Raw genomic sequence first — 23,237 nt, 5'->3', positions numbered from 1 at the left:
GTCCACAGAATCCTCCGAATCCTTTGAAGGTGATATTGGCACATGAGTCAAGGTTGGCATGTCGAAGTCATTACTTTTAGTCTCCACTCCATCTTTGGTCTCGTGTGGTTGCAGAGGCTCGTGGTTATAGAGACTTGTCTCTCCAGTTCCAAAGCTACTGAGTGGATATTGTGGGGTCATGGTGATTTTTTTGAGCCTTGGGGTTACTCGATAATGCCACAAAAGTGTGGCCATGGCACTCTTTAGGGTTTGGTACCAAGGGTGGCTCTTCTCTCTGACAGGAAAATGGATGGGTAAAACCATTGCACATGGGCAAGATTACCTTTTGCTGCTTTGCATCCACACGGACTCCTTTGATTTCTTTGAAGGTGGTGTTGGCACATGAGTTGAGGCGAAACCCACTTCTCTCTATTCCTACTTAAGCTTTAGGGTTGGCATTAGAGGCATGGCTTTTAGTCTGCACACCATCTTTGGTCTAGTGTGGCTATAGAGACTCGTGTGGTTGTAGAGGCTTATGGTGCGAGTTTTCTTGACTTCAAAAACCCGAATGTAGGGGTTCCCTTCATAAAAGCCTTGCACTTCTAGCAGCTTGGTTAGGACCCAACGGAATGCCAATTGCTAGTGCTCGGCTCAAACTAGGGCATTCCAAGCTGTAGCCTTGCTCTCTTTGGCTTTGGAGATTGGGAAGCGGTCTGAGGTTTTTGGGACGGATCCATGCGTCTATTTTGGAGCAAGCTCACTTTGGACAAACGAAGTTCGTCTATCTCTTTCAATTTGAGAAGAGAAGAAGAGAGAGATTCTGTGTAACAGCACATTGAAAACTACACCCACTATCCTCTCCCTCGCCCTTGTGTGCCTCCCCATTTTATCAAAGGAATAAGTGCATTGCTCTAATGTCTGCATTGCTCTAATGTCTAGATGCCTTTCCATACCTTCCACACACGGAAGGAGTCCACACTTTCTACACACCAAGAGAAGACAAAGGTTTCCACCTCCCATGTCAATTCCCCACTCATCATCACATGACAAGGGTTGGCCCATTTTCCAAAAGGCCCTCCCCACAATGCCCATTCCCTCACCCATCGCATCTTTCTAAAGACACATGCATTGTTTTGAGAGAGAGGGGAGGAAGAAGAGGAGGAGAGGAGAGGGGGGAAGGGGCAAGGGGTGGGAGGTGGGAGGTGGGATTTGAATCACTCCTTTGTTTATGAAAAGAAGGCTTCCTTTATCCCAACACCAAAACCGATTACAACCATTTTACGCGTTAAGAGAATTAAAGAATGGTTCTTATATAAAAAGGAGTCATTTTCAACATTCACACGATATTTACATCTATAAGACAATAATAAAGTTGTCAAAGTTTTGTGAACCCAATTTTAGAAAGGGCCTTTTGGAAAATCATTCTCTCTAAAACTATGAACTTGAAGACTTCTTGTACAATTCGACCCAATTTAGAATGGACCTTTTATAAAATGATTTTCTATTAGGAACCTTGAGGACAACTTGTACTATACGATCACAACTATATGCTCTTTGCCTCTAGTAGTTATTTTCTTTCATCCAACCCATTAGGATGCACCGTGTAGGAAGTCTAGATAATATTTCTTTCGTGTAGGGAAGTCTAGATAATATTTCTTTCTATGCTATATATAACTATTGAAGCTTAGGCTATACTTACACCCTCAAAAATCATGGTGTATACACAACAGCTTTGATAGGCAAAGTTCAAATTGTCTTCAAGGTTCATAGTATTAGAGAGAGAAAATCATTTTCCAAAAGGCCCTTCCTGAATTGCTTTTGACAACTTCAATATTGCCTTATAGTTGTAAATATCATGTCGATGTCGAAAAATACAACCCATTAGGATGCACCGTTGTGTATACACCATGATTTTTGAGGGTGTAAAGTTAGCCTAAGCTTCAATGGTTATATTTATCATAGAAAGAAGTATTATCCAGACTATTAGAGAAAACAAACAAAAATACATGACAAGGTAACAGTTTGAACATGTGCCTTTTTCTCCAATTGTTTCCTGAAAGGGAAAAATGCTTCTTGAACCATAAGCTAGTATGCTTCTATACTGAAGCATACTTACACCTAGCTTCTAGTTAATAAAAAGACTTCAAAATTTCACAAAACTGTGCAAGAGGATGATTAGCAATTATGCACTTTATTTAATTTCAAGTGCTTACAAGATGCTTCTAGACCTTTGGAGACCTGAGTAACATTTGAAGGCTGCAAAAACTAAAAATAAGAACCCATTGAATAAACAACATGATCTCCAAAACTATCCCACAACGAGCCTCACAATTTTATAAATTAGTCCTGTTTTTCATGAAGTCAAAATACAACTCCACGATAAGGGAATAAAAGAGTGCACTGATGAAAAGTCTTAAGATTCACTGAGTATAGGGTTCACAAGGGGTTTCCACTGCGACAAGTAGACGATTGCCCACCTGTTTCAAGCATTTAAAAAATGTTGGTAGCACAAACAAATTAGGCCAGACAACACACAAGTACACACAACTTACATCATCCAAGCGCAGACCACTGCCGTAATCACTAACAACAAATGCAACCTGCAAGCAGCCACCACCACCACCACCACCGACGATCAATGCTCAGTTGGGTCTACAAATAACTCCCTTCTAGACAGAAAATATCATGCGAGCTTCAAAATTTTGGTAAGTCACAAGGAATAATTAAAAGATATAAAAATAGAAGTCATCACATGCCAGCACATGTAGTAAAATAAGCTGTGGAAAAACATACAAGCAAGTAACAAAAAAAGCCATACTTCTGTTTCCATCAATACACAGGCAATTGCTTCATTTTTTGGGAGGGGAGGGGAGGGGGGAGCTATTTATAGGAACCCCCCCTCTCTTAGCTGCTGGTCGGCCTCCAGTTAAGGGCCCGGAAATCACCCCCTAACACATGGCCAGACCCTGAGCACCTGGCAAGGGCTGTTTCCTGCCTCTGGCTGCCCAAACACTTCCAACTCTGCTCCACTCGGACTTTCTGCTAATTTTTTCCTTTCACCATCTGCTGCTCCAATATTCCTAGCCTGTTCATTCTCATAGGCCATTGCTGACACATGCATCCTACTCTAAATATGTGAAAACCCTTATCTCACTTACACTCCAAGACCTTGTTCCTTTCACAAAGAGGGATCACACTGGTCTTTCTCTCACCTGACCTACCTGTGTGTGCACTGCTTTTAGTGGGTAAATTGGGACCCAATACTATGTCGACTACTTTCTGCTTTCTCTTCCTCAAAGTGGAATTGCATACATTCACGGGTATAAAGAAGGCTTTGTTGCGCATTACAGCGATCAACCTAATACACTATTTACCAATGATGAGTCTTGAGTGGGTTGGTGCACTATTCTTCTCTCCTCAAGTCTCTCTTCATTAAGTGTGTTGTGCAACCTTAATCTCTCCTTAACCAGCAGTTCTTTTGTAGTGGATGTAACATTGGTATCAAAGCTTATCTTGTGAGAAGTGCAACTAATCCTTTTCTAGTTGTGGATGGTTTATTGCGCTCCAGGGAAAAACCATAGAGCCACCCAACCCTTGTGGATGGTTTCTTACTCCGTAAAACTGTTGACCTGCCCACCATGAGTAACCATGAAGATAGCATGATGCATAAGGAGACTTCAAAGTCCTCTATCAGCACCCCTTTTCCAAAGAGCCCCAAAGATGATCCTATGGAGGTGGATGTTGGCTGTAAACATGAAACCATCATAAAGTATCAGCATGGAATTACAATAGTTGTGGTTGGCATTTGAGGTGGATCATGAGCAATGGCAATGTGACCCCAAGTAGGATTGTCAACACGCTTAAGACAACCGACACCAATGAGAATTTTTTGCCATACTTAAACAAACTCTTTGGGCACCCTCCACAGACCACAACTCAAGTCGACCATTTATAGGAGAAGATCAAGCTTGGCAAGTATCATGATAAACTTAATCCCAACACTTTGCATTCCTAGTTGCATCAATTGAGAGGATTATCTAAGCAGAAACCTCCCACACTTTTCATGTAGATTCGAGCAGGCCTCATCCGCCGTTTCTTCTTAGAACCCCCATGTGCGGCTAGGCATGTAACACTTTTAAGCTATCTAGATCTCACTCTTAACCCAAAAGGAGTGCTTTTTAGTTGGGTTTTTTGGAGTGCATGTTCCTCCAATTTTTGGTTAGTTTGTCTAAGCTTTGTTACCTCTTCCTGAGATGATTGAAGTAGCCTTTCCAACTCATTTACACATTGAGTTTGTGAGATCATGATATCTTCTAGTCCTTTAATAGATTGCTTGTACACACCAAGCATAGTTTGCTTGAAAATAGTAGGTTCATTATTCAATCTCGAGAAATATCCAAATAAACCTTCTCTACCATCCCCAATGAATTGAACAAGATCATGCAAAGTGCTAAATGATGGAGACTTACTAGTTGATGGGTCAAGCAGGTATAGACCTCCTTGAACCCACAAATCTACATGCTTCTTTCCTTTTGCACATAGCCTTTGAGCTTCAGCCTCATCATGTAGAGCTTTGTGATGAATACTTCTCCAGGTGCAATATTATTTATCGAGTACTAAGTTGATATGGTGTCTTTTATTTAAGTGTGGATCAACTCTTGGAGTCGCCATAGCAATAAAAATGATCCAAAGAGAAAGCAAGAGATGGTGGGGAGAGAAAAAAGATAATAGAAAGAAAAGAGAGGGAAAAACTCACGTCATTCCCTATAGAAGAGAGAAGTATGTTATGTATTCAAATATTTACAATTAGGTTATTATAGGGAGCTTCTAGCTCCAACCGCAATAACCAATGTGCCCCAATTCGAAGGCTTCAAGGCACAATCTCAAGGGTCTTCATAGGGAGCTTCTAGCTCCAACCGCAATAACCAAGACAACTATGATCCCAAACCAGAAGGCACCGAAAGGAGTGGCAAGGGGGTGCAATACCATTAGAAACATCGGTGTTACTTCTGCCACAATGTGGAATACAAAAAAGTTTTATCACAAACCTCAACCACTAGTCCCACTTGTTCCGCAGCGATGTGTATGGCTCAGCCGTCCCCAATTGATCCTCCATGGCCCCCTCAAAATACGTAGATATAAAAAACAGTGGGAAGCTAGAAGCTACATAGGAGAAGGAACCCCCTACGGAACTTGAAGCTAAGTAAGAGGGGAACTCCACTAGGAAGTTTGAAGATAACCAAGAGGGGAGTTCCATTTGGAAAGATGAGTCACCAAAACTACTCACGTGATGCTTTCACATAGAAGATCAGCAAGTCATAGTCTTCTTTGGCGAAAGCTAAGTTGTGTATTCCACATATGACCAAGAGTTGCTTGCAATGGTGCACACCCTTCGGAAGTGGTGTCACTATTTGATTGGTTCGGAGTTCCAGATCTATACGGATCACCAGTCTCTTGGATATTGTTGACATGGTCACAACAGGACTTGTCTCACCGCCAGTTACGGTGATGGCATTTTCTATCTCAATTTACCTTTCAGATTGATTATTTGCCAGGTGATGAGAATTTGGTAGCCAACGCGTTTGGTCGAAGGCCATATCCGGTGCACACCGTGGAGAGTTGCCATAGTGCTTATTTCATGCCAATGAAGGCGTTCTATGCTGAGGACCCAAATTTCAAGGAACCTTGGAGCAAATGCATACAAAGCATTGCTTCAAAATACACTATTCGGGATGGGTGGTTGTACTACAAGGATCAACTTTGTGTCGTCAAGGGCGGTGATTTCTGCCAAGTGCTTCTACATGAGGCACACGATGTTCCCATTTCAGGACACCATGGCGAGGGCCCACGTTGGAGAAGTTATCCCGTCTTTTCTTTTGGCCTCGTATGAAGATGTTCATCAGCATGTACGGTTCTACCACATCTATCACAAGTCAAAGCCAAACAATAGGAAAGCTGCTGGAGAGCTTCACCCATTACCACTTCCAGAGTTGCCCTAGGAAGACATTTCTATGGATTGTGGTTGGATTGCCTAAGTGCTGAAGGCTCTAGAATGATTGTATTCTCATAGTTGTAGATCGGTTGAGTAAGCAAACCCACCTTCCTTGGAAGTCAAATGCAAATGCTCAAGAGGTGGCTAGGCTTTTCATCTAGGAGGTGTTCTACTGTCACATGCACTCTGCACTAAGTGCATGGTGACAAGATGGCTCATCATCAGAAGTGCAGCATTTGTACAGTTTTAGAACCCAGTAGGATGATATTTGTCGTACGCCGTGACCCCATTGTACATCCTCAGTCCAGGATAAGTCAGGCACGAGCTACGTAGGTCATTCCTCAGCCATAGCGGGTCAGTCAGTCAGTCAAGTCCCTTAACCCACTTGGAGAGAATCATTCATGCATGTAGAGTCAGTAGAAGCCTTAGGGTTTGCATCAGAAAGCACTCTGCATCTTGCATAACATGCATACATATGCCTGTGCATCATTTAGAACATCCCCAAAGCCTTAGGGAATTTACTGGGATTTATCTGGTATTTTTCCCATATTTATTAGTATTTATTTATCATTATTTACATTATTGGGCATTTATAAATATTAAGTTTATTAAATGACCAACCCCCAGTTAGTATAAATAGGCTTGCCTAGAGCCTCTTTTGCTCATTCAGTCTTCATTGTGCTAAGAGCTCTCCTCTCTCTCTTGCTTTCAGCCCAAGACTAATCCAGCCCTAGAGCCCATAAGCTTTCTTCTCCAGCCCTTGAGAAACCCTAGCTTCATTCAGCCCTAGGTGCTTGCATTCAGCCCTGAATTCAGCACTCAGTTCAGGCCCAGATTCAGCATACCCTTCACCTTCAGTTCAACGCCAGTTTGCAGCCTGTATTCACCTGCGTTTTTGCACAGCAGTACAGCAGCAGTGCTGCGTTTCTGTTCCAGCCGTACAGCAGCCCTGCAGTCCCCTGTTGCTCATGCGTTTCAGTCCACAGCCCTCCCCACAGCTCAGCGTTTCTGTCCACAGCAGATTCCAGCCCTGAAGCAACAGTCTACAGCAGTTTCCAGCCCTGAAACAGTTGTTTGCATCAGTGTCCAGCATTCTGTGCATCATCAACACATTCAGCAGTCATCTGGTGAAGGTAACACAGCATTCATATGTGTTTTCAGCATTCTAACAGTGTGTAGAACAGTCCACCTTCTTCTTCTTTGAGCCTCAGGTGTGCAGCCCTTCCTCATGCCCTTGGGAGGAGTGCATAGGCTCGAGATCAAGTCATTGAGGTGTTTCTACAGCAGTGTACAGATCAGCCCTACTCCGATCCTCCGAGATCTTGCGTTTGGCTTATCTACAGTCCAAAGTCATTCTCTCTAAAGTAATAAAGCAAATACTATCTCGTTATCGGGATAGGGGGCCCTTCAGTGGGTAATTCGGGACCCAATCTGGTGTACAGTGTTCATATCTCTCTCTCATCTCTTTAAAGTTTGAAGTAAATGAAATGGATTGCTAAACTCACGAAACTCAGGATACAGAAGACGGTGTGAGCATATTGTGTGACAGGATCAACCAATACAAAGACTTCCGCTGCATATCACATTGGTATCAGATTCAGATAGTCCACACACACCGTATCCTAGCGTGGGGGCATCCTCGGATGGTTAGATTGCGTTCCGGCACGACCACCGACTTCAGCATCATGTCTACAGGAGAGAGTACTCATCAGCCGGAAGACGTCTCCCCCGAAGGAGACCTTGCTCTTCCGCCTACAGCAGACACCATAGCTCTTCTAAGAGCTCAGAACCAGCTACTCATGGAGCGTCTCCAACTCTTGGAGGCAGCAGCAGCACGTCCTTCTACACCTCCGGCAGCACCCGACTACATCTCCCTCTTCTTTCAGATGGAACAACAAAGGAGAGAGGACGAGGCCCGAGGGAGAATAGAAAAAGAAGAAAGACAGGACTATAAGGAAGCCCAACGCAGGATCGACGAAGACCGGCGTCAGGCTGAACTCACCGCTCGGGAACACCAACGTGAGCTTGATCGAGAACGTATGTTACTCGAACACCAACGGGAAAAGGAGGCCATACACTTGAGGTATCAGCAGCTCTCCTCAGTCTCCCCAGTCATAGGTGTCACCAGCCAGCATCCCGCAGCAGCTTCAACCACCATCATTCACAGTCAACCGAATTTCAGCAAGTATGATGGTAAGTGTGATCATTCTTCAGTTAATCAATTTGTTCATCAGTTTAATGCACATTTTCCATTAGCTAGGATCACAGACCCACAAGACAAAGTCCACTTAGCGGCTCCCCATCTCACTGGTGAGGCAGTCACTTGGTGGCAGCATTGGTCTAGTATTCATACTGACCAGGCCACAGGTGTCACAGCCTTTGACTGGGACATCTTTGTCCATGACCTGAAGACCAGATTTCTCCCGCCCCAATACATGACCGGTCTGAAAGACGAGTTCTATGGACTCAGACAGAACGGTTCCCCAGTGCTTCAGTTTCCGGTAAGGTTATTACTTTAGCACAGCAGTTAGGGTTATCTGAGCAGGCCAAGATGGAGCAATTCATTCGTGGATTGGACTCCAACATTCGGTTCACAGTTCGTAACTTTGAACCAAGTACATATGACCGGGCTCTGACTCTCGCTCAGAATGAAGAAATGAAGCTCAACGGGGGCAAGCCCAAGCAGACATCTCAGTCCAGTACCAAACCCCAGCAGCAGCAATCAGCTGCACAGACAGGGAAAGGTAACGCATCTTCTAAAGATGCTAAGAAGGACAGCAGTAATAGCTCCAGTTCAGGGGGTAAAAAGGATAAAGAACCTAAGAAAACCCCTGATGAAAAGGCTAAAGCAAGCATTACTGGAGGTTATCTTCCTCCAGAGGAGCAAAAGAAGTACCAGTCAGAAAATAGATGTTTTTTCTGTCATATTATAGGGCATGGTAAGAAGGATTGCCACAAATGGCAAGCGGCACAAGCTGCCAAAGCTCCTTCTGCCACAGTTGCCACAGCTTCCCCAGCTCCTCCAGCCCCGCCTACTACCTCAAATGCAGTTCAACTTTTACCTTCCATGCATCCTATACCATCCGTGGTATTTGATGCTAAGCAGGAGGGTGAGAGCGATGCTGCTCAGAAGAGCCTTATCCGAGCTTATGGCTCTGCCCAGGGCCGACAGTTTGTAGTCCTTTTCGATATGGGTAGTTCTGAAGACGCCATCTCTCCCCAGTTGGCTAATAAATTGAACTGCACTTTAGTCCCATATCATCTGGATGTGGACGGGTTTACACCTGGTCTTCGCACCCACATTTCCCAGAAGGCACAGCAGTTTGCCTTTGAAGTTCAGAAGGCCTCATTTCAACGAGATTTCATCGTCTCCCCTCTGTTAGGGTGTGACATGATCTTAGGAATTCAGTGGTTCCGTCAGTATGAGCCTATTCCCGATTGGGGGCAGGACACTTTTACTATTTGTAAAGGTTTTCCTGAGCCTGTCATGATTCGTGGGGATAGAAGCATTCTTGGCATCCCATTTATTTTGCATCTCCAGGCCCGATGAGCTATCCGCAAGGGAGCAGAAGGAGCACTCCTTTATATTCGTGCTCAAGCACACCCTCCCTCATTAGTAGCATCCATTACATCTTCAGTCCCTCAGTTAGCAGACCTCCTATCCAGACACCAGGACATTATGCTTAGGGACGATCTCCCACCCAGTCTCCCACCCTCTCGCCTTGAGGACCATCACATTGATTTGGTCCCTGGATCAGATCCTCCTAGCAGGTTTCCCTATCGTCTTTCCAAGACTTTAGAGGGCCAGTTGGAAAAGCAGTTATCTGAGCTTCTCCGAGTCGGATTCATTCGGCCTTCTTCCTCCCCATTTGCTGCACCTATCCTATTTGTCCAAAAGAAGGACAAGTCTGCACGCCTTTGTGTAGACTACAGGGCATTAAACAAACTCACTATCAAGAACAAGTTTCCTATGCCCAGGATAGAGTACATTTTGGAGCGTTTAGACGGTGCTAAATTTTTCACTAAGATCGACCTCAAGAGTGGTTACCATCAGGTCCGCATTTTTGAAGCTGACATTCCAAAAACAGCTTTCAGGACAGAGCGTGGTCACTACGAGTTCGTAGTCATGCCTTTTGGGCTTACAAATGCACCCGCAACGTTCAATAAGATGATGTCTAGGATTTTCGTAGTCCACATTGGGAAGTGTGTTTTCATATTCCTTGATGACATACTAGTCTTCTCAGCCACTGCGGAGCAGCATGAGAAAGATGTGGAGAAAGTCTTGCAACTTTTGCGAGATAATCAGCTCTACATAAACGCCAAAAAGTCTATCTTTGGTGTTAAGGAAGTTCAGTATTTGGGCTACATCATCGGTTCCGATGGGATTAGACTGGACCCATCAAAGGTTCAAGAGATCTTAGATTGGGATATTCCTAAGACCGCCCAAGAAATCCGTTCATTCGTAGGTCTTTGTCAGGCCTATAGCACACGTCCATCAGTTTTCCAACCTTGCAGCACCTCTTACGGACTTGCTCAAGGGGGTGAAGACTCGCAAGCAGAAAGTCTCAGTTACAGGTAAGGCACTTGATGCATTCCGTGCACTCCAGAAAGCTGCCTCAGAAGCACCTGTATTAAAGTTAGCATCATGGGACGAACCTTTCGAGGTCATCACCGATGCCAGCAATGTAGCCATAGGTGCAGTCCTCCAGCAGGACAATAGACCCGTGGCTTATTACAGCAGAAAGTTGGATGTCGCCGAAAAGAATTATTCGATATATGACAAAGAGCTTTTGGGTGTGATCACAGCGCTCAAACATTGGAAGCCTTTTCTTTATGGACAGGGTTTCACAGTGAAAACAGACCACCAAGCACTTAAGTGGCTTCAGACTATGCCAAGTGCCCAGTGGAGTGATCGACAGGCCAGGTGGAGTCAAATCTTCCAACAGTTTGGAGGTATGATTGAATACATCCCTGGTAAGCATAACCCAGTAGCAGATGCTCTCAGTCGAAAGTCCAGCATCCAGGCAGTCCAAGAAGCTACCATTCTCGACATCACGGGGAAGGACTTGGATAGTATGAAAGACCAATATGTCAACTCCCCTGAGTTTGGTACTCAGTATAGTTTGGCCCTCACTTCTGAGCCTGGCCACTATTCAGTACAGAACGGTTGGTTATTCTACAAGAACCGTCTCTGTGTAACTCGAGAAAAGCGTTCTGCTCTTCTCCATGATGCCCATGACTCCTTAGTTGGAGGACATAGGGGTATCAACAGTACCCTCGAGAAATTAGAACGGTCCTTTTATTGGCCAAAGATGAGGCGTGATGTCTATGCACATGTACAAGCCCGTAAGATTTGTCAAAAAGTTAAGGTTCCCCATACAAAGAAGGCAGGTTTACTTCAACCTTTGCCTATCCCCGACGGACCTTTTATCGACATATCTATGGACTTTGTAGGGCCTCTACCAGCATCCACTGGATCCCGTAACACTCAGTGTTTTACCATTGTGGATCGCTTCAGTAAGTTCTGCATGCTCATCCCATGCAAGCATACGGCCACAGCCGAGGACGTAGCCCGTCTGTTTCTCAAGCATTGGTATCCAATTTGTGGTTTGCCTAGCACCATAACATCAGACAGAGATTCCAAGTTTACCTCCCATTTTTGGAGGGCATTATTTGAAAACTTTGGAAATAAGTTGCAGTTGTCTAGTGCATTCCATCCCCAGACAGATGGCCAGACAGAAATCTATAATCAATTGGCCTTTGATGTCCTCAAGTCATACTGTCATAACCAGCAGTCCAAATGGGAGCACTATCTTCCGTTGGTCCAAGCTATCTTGAACGACACGCATTCATCCAGTGTCGGACGGACTCCATATGAAGCAGCCTTTGGTCGCCGTTTTTCTTCTCTTTTGACGAGAATGGTGTCTCCATCTTTAGAGGCTAATAAAACCACGGAAGCATTTTCCAAGATCATTGAGTCAGTTAAAGACCGCTTGACCAAAGCTCAGGAAGCATATAGCAGACAGGCAAATAAATCTAGACGAGATGTCCACTTCAAGGAAGGGGATTGGGTCTATTTGCGTATCATGAAGCAGAGATTGAAACAAGTGGGCAAACGTTGTCCCAAGCTTTCATTCCGTAGTTTTGGCCCTTTTCCAATAGTTAAGAAGATAAGTGATGTCTCAATGAAGTTAAAGTTGCCTGCCAGTTGGACAATGCATGATGTTTTCCATGTTTCTTGGCTAAAACCATATGTTGGTCCAGAAGTGTTTGATGTTTCAGATGAACAGCAGCCAGACGTGGTAGACGAGGCAGAAGTTATTGAGCCTGAGCAGATCCTTCTTCATCGATGGAAGCATGGTTCCGGTCGACGGATTCGTCAGTTCTATACGAAATTTCGAGATCGAGGCACCCACGAAGCCGTATGGCTCGACGAGGAGTTCTTCCAGGAGTACCCCCAGTTATTGGCGGACTACTTGGAAGCCATGAACCTGCCGCCAAGCTAATCAGGAGGGAATGTCACATGCACTCTGCACTAAGTGCATGGTGACAAGATGGCTCATCATCAGAAGTGCAGCATTTGTACAGTTTTAGAACCCAGTAGGATGATATTTGTCGTACGCCGTGACCCCATTGTACATCCTCAGTCCAGGATAAGTCAGGCACGAGCTACGTAGGTCATTCCTCAGCCATAGCGGGTCAGTCAGTCAGTCAAGTCCCTTAACCCACTTGGAGAGAATCATTCATGCATGTAGAGTCAGTAGAAGCCTTAGGGTTTGCATCAGAAAGCACTCTGCATCTTGCATAACATGCATACATATGCCTGTGCATCATTTAGAACATCCCCAAAGCCTTAGGGAATTTACTGGGATTTATCTGGTATTTTTCCCATATTTATTAGTATTTATTTATCATTATTTACATTATTGGGCATTTATAAATATTAAGTTTATTAAATGACCAACCCCCAGTTAGTATAAATAGGCTTGCCTAGAGCCTCTTTTGCTCATTCAGTCTTCATTGTGCTAAGAGCTCTCCTCTCTCTCTTGCTTTCAGCCCAAGACTAATCCAGCCCTAGAGCCCATAAGCTTTCTTCTCCAGCCCTTGAGAAACCCTAGCTTCATTCAGCCCTAGGTGCTTGCATTCAGCCCTGAATTCAGCACTCAGTTCAGGCCCAGATTCAGCATACCCTTCACCTTCAGTTCAACGCCAGTTTGCAGCCTGTATTCACCTGCGTTTTTGCACAGCAGTACAGCAGCAGTGCTGCGTTTCTGTTCCAGCCGTACAGCAGCCCTGCAGTCCCCTGTTGCTCATGCGTTTCAGTCCACAGCCCTCCCCACAGCTCAGCGTTTCTGTCCACAGCAGATTCCAGCCCTGAAGCAACAGTCTACAGCAGTTTCCAGCCCTGAAACAGTTGTTTGCATCAGAGTCCAGCATTCTGTGCATCATCAACACATTCAGCAGTCATCTGGTGAAGGTAACACAGCATTCATATGTGTTTTCAGCATTCTAACAGTGTGTAGAACAGTCCACCTTCTTCTTCTTTGAGCCTCAGGTGTGCAGCCCTTCCTCATGCCCTTGGGAGGAGTGCATAGGCTCGAGATCAAGTCATTGAGGTGTTTCTACAGCAGTGTACAGATCAGCCCTACTCCGATCCTCCGAGATCTTGCATTTGGCTTATCTACAGTCCAAAGTCATTCTCTCTAAAGTAATAAAGCAAATACTATCTCGTTATCGGGATAGGGGGCCCTTCAGTGGGTAATTCGGGACCCAATCTGGTGTACAGTGTTCATATCTCTCTCTCATCTCTTTAAAGCTTGGAGTAAATGAAATGGATTGCTAAACTCACGAAACTCAGGATACAGAAGACGGTGTGAGCATATTGTGTGACAGGATCAACCAATACAAAGACTTCCGCTGCATATCACATCTACTTACATGGGCTTCCAAAGAGGGTTGTCTCAAACAATGATCCAAAACTCACTAGAGGTTTTTGGAGGGCCTTGTTCTAAGTTACAATTCAGTATCGCCTTTCATTCCCAGACTGAGAGCATGAGCAAGACTATGATCACGATGTTGTGGTGTTATTGTCAGGAGCATCAAACTCTTTGGGAGGAGTTCTTGCCATTGGTGGAGCGAATTCCAGTTGAGTGGACTGGATGTGGGACACAGTTCCTTTCCTCATCAAGACATCGGCCATTGGGTTGGCCTTGCCAAGAAGATACTCGATCATACCACCAAACTGCTGGAAAATATGACTCCAACGATCACTTGGTATTGTTTGAAGCCAACGCAAAGCCTGGTGATCTGTGTGAACCTCAAAAGTTGTGCCCATAAAGGAAATGTTTCCAATGCTTCAAGGCCTATATCACCCCAAGGAGTTCCCGGTCATAAACACTTCACCTTCCATCTCCTCTATTCCTCCTCGTCTATTCTTGACCTCTATTCCTTCCTCTTTTCTTTCACTTCCTCCCCTTAACTCCCTTCCTCTTTTTCTTCCACTTCCTCTCCTTTCCCCCTCTTCTACTTGTGTCACCACCTCCCTTCTTCTCATACCATTTGTCACATGCACGCCCATGCCATAGCTAATCTTTGCAATGAAGTCTTAATCCTTGGTTAAGTATCAGTTCGGACAGCAGTAGCATCAGTAGCATAAGTACCATCAGCATTAGCATCAGTAGCATCATCATTATCATCATAACCAGCATGGGAAGAAGCATGGGAACCTGTCGGCAGCAGCAGCAGCCAGCATAGGGACTTGTGCAGCCAGTCGACTAACATCAGGAGTTGGTCAGCAGCATGGGCAGCAAAGTGCCCTCAATCATAATTCAGCAATGAATCAAGTCATTCTTCATCAGTCCATCATTCACAATAAGTAGAAGTCATGTAGAAAGAGGCCAGAGGTCACCCTTTGGGGCTGACCAAGGGCCTGGATCATGTACATAAATTTAGCCACCTTTTTGTACCATATTAATACAGAAAAACCCAGACACCTTCCTCTCTCTCTTCTGTCTTCATCATGTGTTTATCAGCATCTTGTTCTTAATCAGGCTTCTGTGGATCAATACAACAAGGCTTCCGCGCATGCAACACCATCTCCTCCTCTTCTCCTTTCCTTCCTCCCCCTTTTCTTCTCCTTCCTTCCTCCTCCCACTTACTCCCCTTTGCCATCTTCTTCTACTTGAAGCTTTCACTTCCTCTCCTTTACCCTCTTCTTCTCCTTCTACCACCTCCCTTTCATCACGATTCACAATACACATCTCTCTCTCTCTCTCTCTCTCTCTCTCTCTCTCTCTCTATATATATATATATATATATATATATATATGTATATAGATGAATCCAAGAACATGCCCAAATTCACCTTTTAGGAACGTGCATGTTATATACTCATGGTAGTCAACCCACAAGACTGTACAACTGTCAACTCCATTATGCATAGTATGGACTAGATCCCCACTAACGTCATCAGTGCCGAATAGTGGGTGCAGAACTCTGTCTCAAGATATGCTCTCGCACATGCACTCCACACACACACACACACACACACACACACACAAGAGCATATATTCACACAAAGCCCTTCATACTAAGTTTCTGTCAAACCTCCGGAGATGCAGGGGAGACTCGACCATAATGCAACCTAGCACTAAGGGAAGTAGCAAATAGAAAGAATTAGTTCAGCAAATAAGTAGTTGATAGGGCAAATGCACCACTAGAGATAGAAAGAATAAGCGCAATATCAACTAGCCGCAACTCGGACGAAAACTTCACAATGTGAAATCTGCATGGCCGCTGATACGGCTGAATTATATACCTAGATGAATCCAAGAACATGCCCAAATTCACCTTTTAGGAACGTGCATATATATATATATACATATATATAATTTTAATGAAAATCCCAAAAAAAACCTCCGGTTTTTTTAGTGATGGACAAAACCTTTCGAAAAAAAAAACCTTCAAAACCTCGAAACTTTCAAAAGCTAAAAACGTTTCTTGTGACTATGCTTTTGACACATTTTGGGTAATTCAGAACATGTACTAGTCCTAAACAATGTCTACAGTAAACTTGTGAAACCACTTGATCCCAAAGATTATGTCTACTCCTACAAGAGGGATAACCATGAAATCCCACACAAATTCTATGCCCTATATGACGAATTTAGCCCGTGAGCTTCAAACTTGATGTTCATTGTCATGCCCCTGCTGAATCCGTCCACTTTCTTGCCTACCGAGGTCAACAAAAATCGGGCTCGTTGATGAGCGGCCTGTTATGCTCATACTCCGAGTCGTGGTTTCTCTTCTACCTATCTTTAAGCTCCCAGATTGACAAGGCCACCAACCAAAGGTGTGGGAGTTGGAGGATCAACGACAACCTAGCGAGTGCTTGCTTACCACGGCAACTGTCGAGGTCAGGGTGGTGGTCTGAGCAGGGGTCTTCTTACAGCAATCCCTAATAGTGTCCTTTTGTATGACAAAAGAAGCATCGCCCCTCCTCCTTGTATTGTGCACGCTCTTCGTCATCTTGTTGGCCAAAGTCTTCTGGTCTGGAGTAAGGAGAGATCCGTTGTTCGAGTCCTTGAAGCCAGAGACTCCCGCGGTAGACCCTGACTGGGTTTGGTTCTCGCTCTTGCCAGAGGCAGTGGCTACCTTGGCTACTCCGAGCTAGGAGGTCTTTGGTTTCTTGTTGTCATCTCGGCACCCTGTTTAAGCGAAAGTGCCCGATCAAAAGTTCCCACACTCCACTAGATCTACGTGTCCTAACCTAGAGAAATTGTCCTCTTTTGTCTGCGTCCGACTTCTACAACTGTAAAGCTAGGTTAGTGACTTTGTTTGCAAATTGTAGGACATGTAGCACATTTTGGTGCAAACCCCAAAACTCATTCTCGAGTCGCTCAAGATAATGAGACCATAAAAACCGCTTCTTGAGGTCGCTGACAAACTAGCCCCAGTTGCAGTCAGCAACTCCATAGTTGAAATTGACTTGGGCTCAATGACTCCACCATGAGATGGCTTCCCCTTCAATGTAGCAGCTAGCTAACGCCACCTTCTCTATATTTGACTTCCTACCAACAGCAAAGTAGGCTTCAAATAGATGAATCCAAGAGTGAAGAGTTGTGGGATCAAGTTTACCATTATACTTTTACTTATTGAAGTTCACCTTCTCGTGAAGATGAGTCAAGGAAGTCGCAGGTACTGACATTGTGTCAAGAAGTGCAAGATATCGCTCGTGCTCCACGTGTCGTCTTTGGTCGTCGAGTGCAACAACGCGGGCTATCTTGTTCGAAGCTCTACCTTCCGTACCTACATTTCATATAACGCGTGGGAATGTCGTGTTAACTTCTCAAGGGAGATAGCCGAAGCATGGATCTGGGAATGCCGTGTTAACTTCTCAAGGGAGATAGCCGAAGCATGGATCTAGGAAGGATCTAGGGAGGGTGCTTGGTGATGATTGGTGGAGGAGAGGGGGGGAAAAATGGGTGTCGAGGCTTCTTGAAGAGGTGTCCATTTCTCCAAGGCATGTATAGAAGCCGTGCATTTCTCCATTTGTTCCCCTTGTCGCACAATGATACACATAAATTCTCAAAACATGGCATTCGTGTCATCAATGATGACCTGGCTACTGGAAGTAGTCGTTGTGGAGGAAACAATTTTTGCCAAAATTTGGTGCTCTCTCATCCTCGAAATTCACCATAGTGGGAGTGGTCAGGATTTTCCCGGACTACAATAATACCATCCACTATGTGTGTGGGAGATGTTCCCAGTTGCTTCTGGAGGCTATAAACCAACCATCCTTCAAGGGACAGAAGTCACACCGGAATGGACGTGCAACTGGTGTCTGAAAACCAACCACACAAGCGGAAAAAAAAATATTCTTCTTTTTCTTGGCTGAATCTCTTTACCAAAAGGCAAAGCTTTGATACCACTATAACATGCAGAGAAGTTATCTGTGTCTTCTTTCAGCCCTAAACACCTTTCCAAGAACACATAGATGCAAAACGCAAATAAGTTCGGAAAGAAATAGGAAAGGCACAAACAAAGCAAGTCCACGAGGTTGACACATCTTCAGGACAGTACATTCGGAGAAGGAGATAGGGCTTATTTGAAGATCATGATGCAGAGGCTCAAAGAATTCAGGGAAGTTGCTTCCAAACTAGCTCCTAAGGAGAAAGGCCCATTCAAGATTATCAAGAAGCTCAGTGATTTAGCCTTCAAGCTAGAGTTACCAGACCATTGAAGGATGCTACTGGTGTCTCATTCAAGCAACCTTATAGAGTATCATGGGCCAGAGCTGAGCGCTCCGCCGAATGAGGATGAACCCAAGTTGATGGATGATGGAGGATTACAAGAACTCTTAGTACTGGAGCACGTTGTTTTGCACCAATGCAAGCGAGGTTCTCACCGTAAGTAGCTCTAGTAGCTTAGGACAGTTGCAATGCAAGTAGGGGAGAATGTGACACACCTACGAGACACCCAAACATAAGATAGCAACCAGTTGAACCGCACAAAGGACACGTGGCAATAGGGTACAACTGGCCGACAGCACTATTGTTGGCCAGCTAGGAGCATTAGTGCATATATATATATATATACATGGGTAGCCAAATCGTCATATTCATCTACTTTCCTCCGCGTTGTACTTCACAGAGCGTTTCACTGTAGGCGAAGTGCTCGCCGTTGAGAGTGAACAGTAGGTCACGGGGCTGTGATTTGACGTCTTCATTCTCAACCACATCTAGCACCTGAATTTCAATTGTACTACTTCTTGTACGTAATACAAAGCAGGACCCTTGTGTGTGCTGTATGCGTGATTCTGCTGCACTCTTCTTTCTATCTCTAGAAAACCACTACTTGCTTTATAAACCATGGCCCTTAGCTTTTTTATGAAAAGCTTAGTCCTTTTTACAAGGCATTATACTCAGCTTTTTTATTAAAAAATACTTTGCTTTCTTTCTTTCTTTTTTTTAACGCGGCCTCTTAATTTATCTAAAAACAACAATCAACTTGCTTGCTTTTTTTAAATTCGCCCTTTCTCTACCTGCATATCAGCAGTCCTTTCCAGCAAACTCAAATATTTCAGGAGCTGTCTCAAGATTTTCTCTGTTCTTTTCCCTCTTGTTTATCATAGCTTAAGCAGTCTTTTTTTTTTTTACGTGCATGGTGAACAAGTTGTTCATCGCCTTTTCTCTCCTCCCGACGTTCTTCTCCCACCAACCTTACCGGCTTCTGCCCAGATGTGCGCATGGGCGCCCTTGCTTGCTGCCTCCTTGCACCATCCATACTGTCTTGTATGGATTGTGGCCAGACTTGCTGCTGTTGTGTGCAGTCAATACGCACTGCCCAGATCTTGCTGGCGGTGCTGCTGTCCAATCTGGCAAGGCTGACTGCTGGCAACTATGCATCAGGCTGCTCGCCTGTTGAGCCTTGGAGGCAGCTAAAAAGATGGTATGTCCTCTACCTTGATCAACAATGGTTCTATGTTAGATTATCCATGGACACCATGAACCAACGCATGGGGAAAGTACCGGACTGTACTCTCATGCAGGTGTGCAAGAAAAGCACGTGGGAAGAAAGAAAGTTTTTGCCCTACTTCTTGGCTGGTCGGTTCACATCTGCAAGGAAGTGTACTACTCATGGCATGAGGGGCAGAAACTCTGCCTTCTGCATAAGGGCTCAAGGCCATACGCAGCCCAGCCATGGTAGGCTTGGACTGACCAGCCTAAGGTAGCCCACAGCAGACAGTGGGCCTTAGGCCAGTCCGATTATGACGGCTGGGCCAGGCCATAGGTGATCAGCCTAGGCGCTGACAGGCCGCACACAAATGTGCTTTAGGCCGGCAGGCAGAAGGGTGCGCACAGGCCAGCATCAAGGAGGGCAGACAGAGCGTGAACCTTGTAGTAGCCAGGCCAGGCCAGCTTTAGAGCGACCAGAAGGCTTACCCAAGAGGCAGCCAAAACCTGGGCCTCAGCCTGTGCACAGTAGAGGCCCTCTGTGTGCGTGTACAAGCCAAGTGGGATTGCACACAATAGCCAGTAGCCCAGTCAGCAGCGATGCACGTGGTCACTCTTGGGGTGATCAACTCAACGCATCTTCAAAGGGACCAGGTCGCTCCAGCAGATCCATACTTTGGCACAATCCATCTGCATAATTCAGTGATTGAAGCAAATACACCGCTTGCCCTTAAGTGGGTAGGATTGCAACCTAATCAAGTGCACTATCTTCTCTCTCTTTCCTCTACTCTCTCTTCTTTATGTGCGTTGCAAATTATGATCCAATCAAGTGCGTTATCAACTCGTTTACTTTCTCTTCATTAAGTGTGTTGCAACCTTAATCAACAATTCTTCCATAGTGCATGTAACAGTAAAACTCCCTCGTATCATTTTTAAAGCTCCATCTATTGGCCCAAATGTGAAAGCCCATTTCCATCAAGACTGATTTTTTTCCAAGATAACTTTCAAGACTGTTTTTATCGTGATTAACTGTGTAAATTGATGGTTTCTCGCTGACAGTCTCTCTTGCACCAATCAGTCCCCCAATTTCTGCAGCTTGCACTACTTGGCCTCCATAGATTCTATGACCTCTTGATACAGGTACCCACTTGCAACAAGCAGATTTGTCACAAGCAACAAAAGGATCAGCCCTCGACATAGTAATCCATGAAAACCTATTTCCACATTTATGACTGTTTTTATCATGATTGACTATGTAAATTGGTAGCTTCTTTTGCTAATCTTTCAGTCTATCTCACACCAACTGGTGCCTCCATTGCTGCCACTTGCATGATTTGGCATCTGTAGACTCTATGAGGACTAAATTCAGGCACCCACTTGCAAGCAGATGTGTCACAAGCCGCAAAAGGGTGGGCCCTCCGCATAGTTTTCCAAACAGTGCAATATATATTCAATATGGCTCCTGATGTATGAATACAAAAACTCCACAATTCAATGGATCAATATGCCACATCATCAACGTTCGTAGGGTTTAGCTATAAGCTTATTTGCTGTAAGTCGGAAGGCTGTTAGCGAAATCATCGTGAATGTGGCTATGTGATTTGCATATAAGGGAGTCAATTCTTTGAGTATGCAAATCAACACAACATGCAAATGCCACACTACTCCTTGTTGAGATTCCATAGGTTTAGGGTCTGGACTGGCCAGCATAACAAATCAGGCAGATCTGCAGCCCACTACACTCACTCAGGTAGGAGGAGAAATACCCCATAAAATACTCTTTCAATAACGTGGAGGTGTGTTGAGATTGATTGTTTATGGCCCTAGTGCTGCCATAGGTTTAGGGTCTGGACTGGCCAGCATAACAAATTGGGCAGATCTGCAGCCCACCACACTCGCTCAGATCTCAAATGCCACACTATTCGTTGTAGGTTTAGGGTCTGGACTGGCCAGGATAACAAATCGGGTAGATCTGCAGCCCGGTAGGAGGAAAATACCCCATAAAATACTATTTCAATATCGTGGAGGAATGTGGTGCGTTTATGTTCGGTATTCTAGGTGCTCCAATGCAATCTCCTAAGGCATCACATTCTACCATAAAAGGGTTTGATAAGTCTGGAATAATCAACACCAGTCCTTTGCTAGCATAAAATTTTAATGCTTCAAAGGATTCTTTTTCGTTATGATTAGATAAAGCAAAGAGGGTATGTTCTATTATGATCTCTGCAGTAAAATAAAGCATCCCCTTCTCTCTCTCTCTCTCTCTCACACACACACACATGTACACACAAAAAGCAACCAAAACCTCAAAGAGGATTGATGGATCCAAATAAATACTGTGATAGGATTTAGCACAAAGAAATTACCCAAACACATTCAGATGATGCACCTAAGACATGTATTTTTTGCGGACAAAGAAACACACCGATTGGTAGCCGGACCTTTGTTGTAGGTGACGCGGACGCCCAGAGAGCCGAGGAAGCCAAGAGCTGCAAAGGCCAACGTTGTGATGAGAAAGACAATGGCGCCACCCATCTTGATGATGATGGCGATGAGATCTCGTTTGTTCGCGTTCAAAGAGAGATGTGCTAGTTTGGGCGAGGTTCATGGCACGTGTGCACATACATATATTTTACTACTCAACCCGTGCATATGAAAGACATTAAGAAGCGAAACCCAGGAATGGAAGTATACAAAGGATTCTTTTCTCTTATTTTTAAGAAATCTAAGGCCGGGTTCAGATAAGGCGGCAGTTGGCTGCCGCCTTCCTGCCAGGCAATCGCAGAGTGCCCCATGGCACTCTGCGTTCACAGCGGGCGGTGGAAATCCACCCCCCCTTGCCACGTCATGGAAGAGTTGGGTTGATATTGTGCCGACCCCCCCCCCCCTCGCCCAAAACGGATTCCAGCCTGCAGCATTTCCAAAAACGGATTCCAGCCTGCAGAATTTCCAAAAACGGATTCCAGCCCACGAATTTCCCAACGGATGTTTTTCCCAACGGCCACTTTCGAACGTTCATTTTCCAACGTCCCTCCCCCCAACACCCTTCAATTTCCTATAAATTAAAGGGTTTAGGGTGAGATTTTGTACCCTCTAGAATTTCTAGAGAGCTTCACAATTTCCATTCTCCAAGGTGCTTTTACATGCACTTCAATCATGCTTTCTTTTTATCCACCCATTTACCTTTCTTTTAATGTTTTTATGGTACACTTGCCATGCCTTTGACATTGTGTGCTTTTGTTTTTCTTTTAGGGGTGTGCGAAAAGGGCGGGAGGCAACGTGAAGCGAGCGCATAAGGTGACCCCTCACAAACCGCATTTCCATTATCATGACTTATGTATGTGTTTTTAATTTATGTGGTGCTAATATTCTCTTCGTGTTTGATGTAGGTACTATGGATTCCAACACGAGCCATGAATTTGATTCATCGCAACAACGAGGCGACGATGATCCTATTTTCTCCCAAACTTCTCTCCCGCACTCTAATTTCTATTCATTTCCCCCTCCTCCTTTTCATGTGCCACCTCATGGCTTCCAAGCCATGCTCAATTCTCCTTCCTTTTCTCCAAACTCTCCCTTCATGTTTCGCCCCCCCCATTCACCTATGGTAGCGCAACCTCCTAATCGATCATCCCCCCTAGGTATCCCAAACATGGGTTCCATTCCCAATTCCCTGGGAAGTCAACCATCACCCAACTCACTCAATAACCCCCCTTTATCTTCTCAACCAAAGCGAGTTCGTGGCATGAGGAAGGAGCCTAGCGATGAGGAGATTGTGTTAGAGACCCAACCTGCGCCAAAGAAACCCAGGA

The 23,237-nt window shown here is 44.8% G+C and overlaps 1 protein-coding gene across 1 annotated transcript; it reads right to left on the bottom strand.

Annotated features, from left to right (window-relative positions):
• Positions 1–2,242: 2,242 nt before the first annotated feature.
• Positions 2,243–22,088, bottom strand: LOC147602621 (V-type proton ATPase subunit e2-like). The gene is made up of 3 exons (XM_086797817.1): positions 21,851–22,088; positions 2,532–2,579; positions 2,243–2,456 (listed from the first exon to the last, which is right to left on the bottom strand). The coding sequence occupies exons 1-3, from the start codon at positions 21,958–21,960 to the stop codon at positions 2,393–2,395; spliced, it is 222 nt and encodes a 73-aa protein (XP_086653943.1). The 5' UTR covers positions 21,961–22,088; the 3' UTR covers positions 2,243–2,392.
• Positions 22,089–23,237: the final 1,149 nt, after the last annotated feature.

Source organism: Cibotium barometz, unplaced genomic scaffold (assembly GCF_041138505.1).
Source record: "Cibotium barometz isolate CiBa-2024 unplaced genomic scaffold, ASM4113850v1 ctg368, whole genome shotgun sequence".
Taxonomy (NCBI): domain Eukaryota; kingdom Viridiplantae; phylum Streptophyta; class Polypodiopsida; order Cyatheales; family Cibotiaceae; genus Cibotium; species Cibotium barometz.
The sequence above is the reverse complement of the archived record's forward strand: the minus strand, read 5'-3'. Positions and strand labels throughout refer to the sequence as shown.